Raw genomic sequence first — 12,697 nt, forward strand, 5'->3', positions numbered from 1 at the left:
TTTATTTGATCCATTGTCTTTTTCCAATAATAGCAAAGAAAAATACATGGGTAAAGTGAAATAGTGATTGATATGGATATATGTTTTTAAACTAACAGTTGAATAAACAGTGGTGCAGAATGTTCATTCATCTTACGGTATATACAAAAACTGAAGTAAAGTATGCTTGAGAATACAAATAAATGTTTATTCTTACAGGTCCAAATTTAAAATGTAAAAAATTTTTTTTTTCACAAGTTTGTTTTTTTATTTGTTAACGGAAGTAGATTTAATCAAGCTAATTGAGACAGATGACAAATTACTGTACAATAGGATGGTAACGGGTTATCTAAAATTGGTTACATTACAAAAATATATATTTTTATCAGTAAAGTAATTGTTCTTTCCTTTTTGTTTGCAGAACAATGGTTCGTTGAGTTGGTGTCAGAATCACAAACAGTGTTCAAAGGTAAGTTTTCTGCCGCAGAGTCTGGTACTTCTGGTCAAATAATGTATCTTGTAGTTTTCTTTAAAAAAAATAGTAAAAAAGGAATTGTTAATGGTTGATGTGAGAATTCACTTTCTTTGTATGATTCACCCTTCTGTCATTAGTCCCTAGGCTCTGTACGAGTACCATAATAACGTCTTCATTGTTGAAGGGTCCATTTAAACATTGCTTGCTGTAATAGTGCTTATTCAAGACTTGACAGGTCTAGAATAGCACTAAGACCAATGTTCATTTAACCCCTTTAGTTCTAGGGGGGAGACAGCAATTAATTCCAGAGCTTTCCAGTACACCAGTGGCTAGGGACAACTATATTACATTATTCTATGTGGCTCTTTGACATTGAAAACCCAGAGAGCACATCAGCTGTTAACTAATTGAATCTTTTAGAATGAAATCTCATTAAGCAGTGCAGGTGAAAGATGCAACACGTCAAATCCAAAGTGAATTCAGAGCTCAAGTTCTCATCACACAATGACGAGAGTCCCATATATTGCAATGTTATGTTAGAATATCCTAAATCATCACATGCTTGTCTCTTATTTGTATGTTATCTAGACTAAAATAACGTTAACATTTTTTTGGGGTCAGACTTCTTTCAGGTTAGTTGCTTGTTAGTTCCTTCAAGTTGTATTTACACATACATTCTGTGCTTCTCCTCTGCTCTGGGCAAGTGCGCCAATGAATTCAGAGTGTTCATTCACCAGCCTTCTGTGTTGTCAAAGGCAAGCTCAGCCTATCCAGTGGTAGGGTGACACTAATTGTTCTCTTGCAAGAGTAACAAGAGTGTAGAAGTATGATGTATGAGCCAAGTGGCCTTTTAAAAAATGTCACACTATTGATCGATGTGCAATGTGACATTTTAGTAGCTATATTGACCATGAGAATAAATTGTATTCTTTTATTTCATTTATTCATTTTACTAATTGATTATTTCATACAGAAGATTTGTGGCATACAAATTAAATATACGGTAGATTGTAAATTGCAATAGCAGATTGCATTAGCTTTTGTAAAGATCATTCTGCAGAATTTCCCATATACTGTATTCACATGGGTGTCCTATTTGGTTGTTTTTTTACCCATGTTATATTTCAATATATCAAGTGCTTTGAAAAGCATGAGAGCTGCACATTAATAAACAGATATTAGTAATGATGATGGTGAGGATGACACACATGCATTGAATCTCTAAAACCACAACGGACCCTTCTCAGAAACTGTGGGGGTCATCTATCAAAGTTTACCAGCTGCAAAACTAAGGCACAAAGCTACCACATTTAGCAAAAAAATCTAATTTAAATTGTAATAAGATATTTTTCTTCTTAAATACATCTGGTGTAGTGTTTTTGTACCAGCTTTTCCCCAGTCTTGAAGCTGAGAAACTTTGACTAAAATACACCCCAAATGGTTAGTAAACCTTATCCACGACAACAAATTGTACAGTATAGGCAGAATTTTGTATTTTGATCTAAAAAAAAGTGTCAGTAGTTTTTAAACGAATTTTCAGTTGTACATGAAGATGTCATTTTTTTCACTACAAGAAACAGTTCATACATTTATGGTTAAATGAGATGAGTAAGACTTTATGCATTTTATCCATGCTAAAAAGGCAAACGTGTGTGGTGTGGTTGCTGACTTTGGATGTATCAAAAGCCTGAAACATTGGAAAGTTTAATGGTTGCTTGTGATCACAGTAAAACAAAGTGCACATGTTCTGTAAGCACAGCTGAGCCCTCCTGCAACTTCATCAGAAATATTGAGAAGCCATTGACTGCCTCATTCATCCTTACAAACTAGGGAATAGGTCCTCAGAAGGTTGCTCATTTTTTTTTAACATTACATTCATGTCAATTTAATGTATCCATTTCTGTAACGCATATCCCCAAAGGTGCTTAGCGCAACGATGTCCTGGCACTTTCCTTTAAAAAAAGGGTCCATAAATTTGAACGGACATCAGGCTTACTCATGTACAAATCATGGGTAAGAAGCAGGTTACCTAACAACAGAGATCCTCAGACATCTGTTACTGTTACTAGTGCATGATAATAACACTACGATATTTAGCACATTCCAAAAGCTTACTCACATCCAGACCCTGCTTATCATGAGGTTATTTCTTGGAATAGCCTAAAAGCAATGTAATGAGTATAGGACATAACACTTGCGTTACAAAAATGTACATGTGTCATACAAAGATATATATTATGGATCATATAAATGTGTGAAACACATCATAAACTATATTATGGCTTTTAGTGATTAAAGTGTATATTTGTGTGAATTAATATGGTATATATTGTACTAATGACTGTATAAAGTATGGATGTACAATAATGTGTATTCATACAGACCTCAAAATATAAATGAATACTGTAGTTATTTTTTTATTAATGTACAATTAAAATAAATGAGGACTGTCCTTGCTTCATTTATTTTAATTTTATATGAATAAAAAAATATATATTCATTTATATTGTTGAGGTATGTATGGATTTAAATTATTGTACACCCATACGGTATAAAGTCATTATTTAAGTAATAATCTCCGAAGAACAGGGCATTACTGGCCAATAATGCCCTGGCTGGAAGAGTTGAAGGCCTGAGGCAAAGCCACCCACCCACACACACAAAACACACTGCACCCCTCCTCCACCCACAAAACACACACTGCAGAGACACACACAAACCAACAAAACAAATTCTGCCACCTCTACATATACAAAACATACCAGCAGCCCCCTCCCTACAGCCACTGCAGCCCACCTGTAGACACACACATACACACACCTCTCTGCACCCCTCCTCCACGCACAAAACACACACACACCCCCCCAACAAAACAGGCTCCGCTGCCCCCTCTACACCCACAAAAACACACCAACAGAAGACACACACACACACTAATAAAACACTCTGCTGGACCCCTATACACTCACAAAACACACAAACCTTTCCCCTCACTCTCCTGTGTGGAGCTCTCTGCAGGCAGGGTGGGGAAGGAGTCAGTGCCTTGCTGCAGTGTGGGGGAGGAGTCAGTGCCTTGCTACTGCCTCCTGCCCAATCACCTCCCTTGTCTAAGACCTGATCTCACTCTTTGTGAATGAGAACTGAAAGCTGATTGGCTGAAAAACTTGGCAGGGTGCCAAAAATTCCGGGCCATTACTAATTGGTTAAAATTCCGGGCATTATCCAATCAGAGAGCTGGGATTTCAATAATGCCCAGAATGTAACAGCTTTAGCCTATAATACATTATATACCATATAATTAAGTGAAAAAGTTACGAGTAAAAATGATAAATGTCTCAATATTATTACAAGATTTGCATTAGCTTTTAGTAACACACATGAAACTCTCAGTTAATAGCGCTGCCTTACTAACGCGCCTTAACGTTTGATTAGTGCGCATGTGCAGTTTATTGGAGAACGTGTCTCCGACATGACAAACACTGTTAATAGCTCTACTACTTTGAAAACGGATGTTATTGTTGCTTCTCATTAGAGAATTCCAGTTAATAAGAAGAAAAATATCGTCCGTTGCCTATTTCAGGAACATAACATTATTAGGTCAAAATTAGCAGAGCTCTTACAATGTACCCTATAAGCCCATATTTACTCGGTAGTGCTATTCCATAAGACACCTTTCAGCACCAGATAACACTTTATAGCCAATGGAAGTAAACGGGCCACACAAAGTCTCCCGATGCCAGAAGCTGTTTATGGAAGGTCACCACTTATATGTGGCCATGAAATATTTTCGAAATGGTTGCGCCTGTGAACTATTCTTGCACATGTATCTGCAGAAGGATTTATATAACATAGAATCCGTTGCAAGTTTGGGCTTCTTTATATTGTCCTTTTTTCAGATTCCGTGATTTAATGTTCAGAAAGTTTAGTGTTATTATACTGTTTATTTGACAATTTTTGGCCCCACAAAATGACTAAATATAAAAACAATTCCCTAAATAGTATGGCATTCCAATAGCCTTATTGATTTAGGAATGAGTTGGTTTCTCACACGAACTGTGATATACTATATTGTATTAAACTAAATGTAACGGTGTGAATGTAATGCAGTAATGGTAATACTGTGCAGTATGTCTCTTCCTTCATTTAATGTAATCCCCTCAGTGATTGTTAAATCAACAAGATTAATACTGAAGAGCACTTTTTTTTTTTTTTTTAATATATTGATTTCTTCTGCTTGATCATTTAAGATGGCAAACAATTAAATCTCCAAACAGCTAAAGACTCTGCTGCATTTAGACATTTAGTATAATCAGGTTAGGGATCTTTAAATTATGTAAGTGGCCGATGGTTTATAGATCATTTTCCTTTTTACGATCCTCTTGAGATCTAGTCTTTAGCCTCTGACAGAGGATAATGGTTAAAAACACAAATAAGGGAGAAGATTATTCTGCATTATTGACATTTCTTCAGTTGGACACAGATTGATCTGCATCTCTATCTTTGGCAGTTCTTCCCAACTGAGTCAAATCCAGTTTGGATTATTTAAATAATATAAACTTTACTCTCCTCTGTTGTTTGAAGAACTAATTCAGAACTTTGCATTTAATTCATATAACACCTCCCATCCAGCCAGGATCCTGTGACACTCCAAACTTCAGAAGCATACCATAGGGATTGAATCATTGCAAACTATTTGTGATGCTTGTGTCTACATGATCGCCTCCAATAAGGAATAGTGAACAAATGTGCAGTGCAAGATTAGGGTTTATTTTATGCAGTGCCAACCCAGATCTAATTGAGTACATTTTTAAAGTTGTTCAGAACATGGCTTCATTAAAATGCATCTAAAAAAAGAGATAAAAGGTGATTACTGCCACTGGAATAAACGGACATGATAATTTGTCATATTATTCAATAAGATAGTCACATTTTGATCTGCTTTGCTAAGTAGAGGAATGGGAAAAAGTTATATAAAGCAGGGGAAGAAGTTGGTGAAAAATTGGGGAATATATTATAATGTTCAATATGGATTTTCCATCACTTGTTCATATGTTTTCTCCATATTAGCATTAAATAAACAGCAGAAATTGTCATAATCATGATTCATAGATTTCTATACTCATGTACTGTAAGTACAGATGCAGCGGCCGTTATTCGAACAAATCACTGAGCCGTTTTCGTGTGCGCTGCTGTACTCCACGCAGCATAAATGCCGCCAATCGCCCCAGGCGCACGTGTTTATCGCGGTTGCTTTGTTTGAATTTCATGGATTCTGTTTCTTTGTGTGCAATGAAATGAATGAATTACAATGTGTACAGTACTGTGCTACTGTGTGAATTTCAGGTGTTTAAAAACCAAAACACTAAAATGCCATTTTCTGCACTCATTGGCACTCGCGTCTCAAGGCGGTAAGGTTGGAAGAAATCCCGCACCATGACATGGGTATTCCAAGGTATACACCGCGTGAAGTGTTCGAATAACGGCCGCTGCATCTGTATGTCATGTTTAAGAGGTTTAGCAAACAAGTGTATTACCTTTGAAACCGTTATTAGCCTTTAGAGTGCCCTTATTATATACTTGATATGTCATGGGCGCTGGCACGCTAGAGGAGCTGCTGAAGGATTACATGACTGCAAACGTCAGCTGTCCAGTTGCACTGTGAAGTTTAGTGTATGGAATGGTATATTTCAGATATACTGAATCTATTTTAATGGTCTATTTATCAAAGTCTCCTTGCGGCAAAACTGGGGCAATTTATTAACAATGGGATTTTCTTCTGTAATAAATCTGCTGCAATATGTCTGCATCTGTTTTGCAGCAGGGAGGTTTGATTACTAATCTCTGTTGTACCATAGGATACTATTTCTTTGCTTTGATAATCTCGTGTATTATTTTGCTCCAGTTTTACAGCCAAGAGACTTTGACACATAGCCCCCAGGGGGTTGAAGTTCCTTGACCTGTCCCAATGTTAGCTTCAGTCCATCAATCATTGGTTCACGGACACATTGTAACTGTTCCTCAACAGGTAAGAAGGATTTCTGAGGAAGTTGCAATTACATGAACTAGATACAATTGTGGTACCACAACATTGGGGAACAAAACATTAGAGAATACTAACTAAGCAAGTCTACACCATAAGACAGGGGTGTGCAAACTTTTTAGTCTGCTCTCTCCCCCCTGTTCGCACCTTCCGCTTACCTGTTCGCCAGCATTTTCTGACATCACAACGTCGTGTGACCCCGTCGGAAACAAGGTAATGGACTTACAGAGGCCTCGCGCGCGTGCCCCGGAATTTAATTTAAATGTTGTGGGAAGAATGCGGGGCCAAAATAAGCTCAGCCCCCAGAAAATTTTGTGCGCACCCCCAGTTTGCGTACCCCTGCCATAAGACGCCAGTGCTAGAAGACACCATGGCCCAAGATGTCTAAGTACTGTAGTCTACTGCCCTATGACACCTTCTGACGCCAATTGACTTAAATGGGCTGTAAGGTGTCTTCTATCGCTGGGCTGGAAAGTATCTTATGACAGAAGAAGCATTGTAAATATGGGCCACATTTAACCCAATCCCTTGAATGAGCTGTAACATATCTTCTGGCGCCTGCATGTTTCTTAAAGTGTAGTACCGCTTAGTATAGTAAATATGGCTCATTGTGTCAGGGGATATCAGCACAACTGTTTTACTGAGGTATAACTATTGTTGGTGTTCTTCAATTCTGTTTATGTGATGTCTTGTTTAAATGCCTTGAGCCATTTGCTAGGGCAAAACATTTACTTCATGGAACTAAGTGATGGCTCTTGTAACCACAGAATGGCCTTGTTTTCCTGGTTGCTTTTCAGCACCCTTACTTGTAAATTTCCCCTGCACTTTGACAGCAGGAAATGGTGTGCTTGTGTTTGTTCTTTGAACAGATGCTCTCAGCCGACAGGTTTCATTACGTTGCTTGTCAAGATGAAATATTGGTTACATGGCCTGAATTGGAGATAGAAAAATTCACTACTGCGTGCTGGATAAAAAAAAATGCTAAATATCTCATTGTAGAGCAATTGCTTGTAAAATAATCTGGAGAAGAAGGTTTAGGATCAGATTATGTTTTAAACTGCGATGGTAAAAAGAAAGTCTTTTTTTTACTACCACAAATCTTGTAGAAGACCATATTACAACTTTAAAATAAGTCTGTGAAAGACATAGAAATGCCGCAGAATGTATAGATAGCAGTGAAATGTTATGTTAATAAATGTAGTTAAGCTGTGTTATAGATCCTTCCCAATGTAAGCAACTTGGGTGATGGCCCAATATTACTTCACCGCTTTAATAAGGGGGTGCCTGAATCACATGCTCTAAAAACTATTTTCAGTCTTTACAATATGATTTTCATTATAAAACATATTTCATATTTGAAGGATGAAGTATGATAATATGATGCTTTAAGCATCCTTTAGCTGAAAAAAATGGACTTCTACAAAAATGCCAATTCTGCCTACAGGTATGTCTGTCCCATTGCTTTAGCTGAGAGAATGTCAGTGTTGTGGATTTTAAGCAATCTTTAAAATTTTTACCTCTCATCAGCGACTGTCAAGGTATGCCTGATAAAGTAACTTCTCTGTATGGGGCCAGCAGCACAATACTTATTAATAAGTCACAGGACCACCTGTAACAGAATTGATTTAGAAATATACTGTATTTTTGCCATATACTTTCATTGGCTTGTACTCAGTCTCAACATTCAGTATGTTTTACATTTTCTATATTTGATACATTTATAGACTGAGACAAGTACTCTGATTTATTTTGGAACCATATTCTGTATTCTATTACAAAAACCACCATCTTTAACATCCTACAGTAATAGTAGTCCTACAGCAAACGAAACAGATAAAGATTGATAGAGTGGCTGCGGAGTGCCCACAGTGTGTTATCAAAATAGTCACGTAAATATGGCAAAAGGTAGGCGTGCTCTGGCGTGTAGACCAAGGGGGAAAATATAAGAAGCAAAAAGAGAAAAAACTAAGAAGAAATAGTGGTGTAACACTGTAATAGTATAATCACACAATTTAAATATATCTAACTAGCACAGCTCAGTATCAGCTAGGCTACCATTTTTTTTTGAGCCACTCCTTCACAAACCCTCATGTGCATCTTTCTAATACTTCTCTTGGCCTAAAGAAACCTCTACTGCCAAAGAATCAAACTCTAGCTTCCTTCGGAGCTGTAACAATGAGTATTATTTGTACTTACATGTACTTAGGGATTGGAAGAATCCTGTGTCTACAGGTATCCACTTTATGTGGGGAATAAGTATTCATCCCACGTTATGTGCCTTTTTTTTAATAAACAGATAGAGAATGCCACAGCGTAATATAATTTTATTAAAAAAGTGAATGTTGCACTCACGCTGCCTATCTTGAGTTTTGGGCATCTGGAATACAAGGCTTTCCAGCAAGGTAAGTATTTCCCGTGTGTTCTCTCTGGTCATCTACGTTACCGGAGTCTTGCGTTGACCTCGGAAGTGTATCGGTTTCCTCTATCATCCTCTAGCTGTTGATGGTGCCTGCCATATTCCAATGTAGTAGTGTACTCACTCTGCTTTCCTTTCCACTCAGTTCTATGTGGAAAGCGTCTGTGGACGGACAGAGCAGGTAGTTCCATTCCCCTCCGTCGATTTCCAATTCGCAGGTCATGTGTGATCCTAGCGTGTAAGCAAAAGGCAGAGCTTGTGTATGTGTGCGTGGGGCATGCAAATCATTTACGGTGGCCTCTGCAGATCAACACTGCAACCCAATCAAGGTTTTGTATGTAATGTGCATTCAGTTAGAGAAGACACCAAGAGTGTTATACAGAGTTGCGCCGTGAGAGCAGACAGAAGCAGTACCTATCTCTTCACATCTCGAACCGGTGATCGCTCTGCTTTTATTCTTATTTTAATAGCATAGTATTGAAGCAGTGGGTCTCCGGAGCTGAACCACATTAATTTCACCCCTGTGCCGGTATTTCCTGCATGTTTAAAATGTCATGGTCATGTGACGTGATCGAGCCATCCAATCACTCCAAAAAAGGGAAGGCATCACATGGTACATCAATCGGATTGGTGGATGTACCATGTGATTCCATTAAGTTTGGTACAAAAGTCATTCTCTGCCAAACTTGATGCCAGGACACATGGTACATGCACCAATCTGATGTGAATAGTCCGTGTGATATGGCCCTGATAGGCACTTTTGCAGTTTAATGAATAACCCCAATAATTTAATGGCAGCATATTTTATTCCCTAATAGAGAAATACAAGAGCTCTATGGGGCAGGATTTTCATTTACAATCATGCTTTTGTGTGCACTTTGTGTACTATATTTTCCTGTATTCTAATGTTTGTTGAATATGTATGTACGTATGTATATCTTTATTTACATAGCGTCATTACACTGTTGGATCTTTCTAAATAACAATATTTATACATACACACAAAACTATTGTAATGTATAGTTTGAGGAGCATGAACGATACATACAGATGTAGCTAGGGTTGCCAGGTGGCTTCTCCAAAAATACTGGACACAATTGTGAAAGGTGCGTCAGGTCACTATGTCCAGGGAGGTAATACCGGACATATACATGTCCAGTATTACAGTACCTCTCATTTTTTACTGGAAAGAGTATCCAAAGACAGGACAGTCCGGTTCAATACCGGACACCAGGCAACCCTAGATGTAGCAAAGCGAACTGTCTTTGGTGCCACTGCAACACGTGGTCATGGCACCGGGGAAATAACGCTGCAGAGGGTCCCAATCGGAAGCCTGGCCCCGCCCTGCAGCACGATAATACCAGACACTATACCTGGCGCAGCGGAACTTTGCTTCTTCAACCGTGCCAGAGATGGCGAGTCTTGCAACATCTGTAAATGTTTTACGTTATTAGGGAGTAACTAGAATGTTTTTCTTAGCCAGCAGGACATTTTGCATGATATTTCTGTGCAATCCTCAATGAAAATTCTATTATTTTTCTATTGTACAGACAGAGGAAGCAAGTGAGAGAGAAGACCAAACAGTACACGGGTTATCAATTTCTACAAATGTGGTAGCCTGGAAAACTTCCAAATTAAGAGACATTGGGGCCTATGCACTTGGGGTTCATAAAAAAAAATCGCCGGGCCATTTAAATCGTCGTTTTTGTGAGCGTTCCTACCACGGTATTCAGAAAGTCTTGAATACCTGTGATAGCTAAATTCACAAAACGGGCGAGTAGCCGGCGGCGTGAAGATCGCCTCTCTGAAAAGGCCACACCCGGCGATTTCTTTCAGCTGCAGAGAGAGCTGCTCAGAGAGATCCGCCTCTCCCTGTGCAAATCTCGCCCGAAATGTATGTTTTTTCATTTAAATTTTATTACTAGTGTAGATCAGCAGGGGGTCTCTGGAAAATAACAGCATTCATAACAGCCTCGGGCTCCCCCTGCATCCCGAGATACAGGCCCTGTTATGGGGTGCCGGTATCTCCTATGCATTTGATTCCCACGGTCACGTGACGCGGGACATTTCAATGCATAGGAGATGAACAAATCAACAATGTGGGTACGGAGACCCCCTGCTACAATACACTAGTAATAAAACTATAATAAAAAAATGTAACACATCCGTTACCATAGCGGCTATCTGCCATGGTAATGAAACTCCTTTAATGTAATTTTTATTAATAGTGTGCGGGAGCAGGGTGTCTCCTGAGCTGAAGCGCTTTTATTTCAGTCTCAGCGACCCCCTGGATCCTGAGGTTAAGGGGTTACTGGCCATTAGATTGTTTTATTTCATGTATTCTTTCCGGCAACGGAGGACATGGCCCTGTAGTATGCTGACGAGGACGCCCTTCAGAATGGCAGGGGTAAGTAGAAAGGTTTTTAGTTAATTTATTTATGCTGACTGGCTAATGTTTGTTTTAATAATGGGCAAATTAGCTATTATCGATATCTGGATAAAAGTTATTTAGCACATTACAGTACTCTATCTGTTTGGTGGGGGGTGGGAGGGGGGCGGGAGGTGTATTTATTTAAAAATATGCCAATTTAATTTTTTTTATAACAGGATTGGTACCGCAGGCCAGCGAGGACACACAAGGCCACCCGAGGACCCACGGACACCCACAGGGACAACCCGAGGAAACCCGGACACCCACAGAGACCATCCGAGGACCCCCGGACACCCATGGGGACCACCTGAGGACCCCTCTGGGGCCCCAGCAAACCCGTGGGAACCACCCGAGGGCCCCCATACACCCATGGGAACCACCGAGGGCCCCCGGACACCCATGGGGACCACCCAACGGTCCCCAGGCACCCATGAAGACAACCCGAGGGCCCCCAGACACCCGTGGGGACAACCTGAGGGCCCCCAGACACCCATGGTGACAACCCAAGGGCCCCAGAAACCTGTGGGGACCACCCGAGGACCCCCAGACACCCACAGGGATCACACAGGAACCCCCACAGGCCTCTGGTATGAATCCTATGTATAAAAAAAAATGTTGGTTTTATGTGGGGGCACAGGGGGTGGGTTGTGTATTCGTGATTATAACATATTGTAATGTTTAGTGGGGGCAGAGGGGGTGAGTGAAGGGCCCAGTACCCCCTTCACTCACCCCTCTTAACCCACTAAACTGCTGTCCATTAACCCCTTCATTGCCTTAGCGGTTAGCTGCTTAGGTAATGAAGTTGACTGTAAATGCATTTTTATTGCATGGGATTGATGCCGGTGGTCTCGGTGCTGATATTAATAGGTATCATCTTCAGAGACCCCCGGCATCAATCCGATGCAGGAAAAATGCATTTTTTTTCTAAGACCCGTTTCGCCGCTTATCGATAGGTTCTCACCACCTTCACTTTTACTGGTGTGAGGATTTTTGGAGAAACTCACCATTCTAGATCCGCGACAGGCCTCGATAACCTTATCGCGGCTACTAGAAATGCATGAGTTTCAGAACCTGCCGATAAGTGGCTTATCGCTGCTCATGCGCCGATTTTATTTTGAAGGTTTGTTTGGTGGCGATTCAGTCTTCCATCGCTTATTGACGCTTACAGAATTAGAATAGGCAGTTTGGCCGATAAGTGCTCGGTAAGTGGCTTCTGAACGCTTAGTGCATAGGCCCCATTGTCTATTATACACTCAGTTAGTTGTTTAACACTTCCTGTCTAGTCACTTTTAGAGATAATTCAGGTGAAAAGATGAGTTAATAATTTCAACAGATTTCCTGCTCCCTTGTGTCTGT

At 39.8% G+C, this 12,697-nt stretch overlaps 1 protein-coding gene across 1 annotated transcript in view; it reads left to right on the plus strand.

The window, feature by feature from the left end:
- Positions 1–12,697, plus strand: part of ANOS1 (anosmin 1) — a 208,049-nt gene that overhangs the window by 52,373 nt on the left and 142,979 nt on the right. Inside the window, exon 2 of the mRNA XM_075594558.1 lies at positions 401–448. Within this exon, the coding sequence (XP_075450673.1) occupies positions 401–448 (48 nt within the window). The remainder of the gene's footprint in view (positions 1–400; positions 449–12,697) is intronic.

Source organism: Ascaphus truei, chromosome 3 (genome assembly GCF_040206685.1).
Source record: "Ascaphus truei isolate aAscTru1 chromosome 3, aAscTru1.hap1, whole genome shotgun sequence".
Classification (NCBI taxonomy): Eukaryota; Metazoa; Chordata; class Amphibia; order Anura; family Ascaphidae; genus Ascaphus; species Ascaphus truei.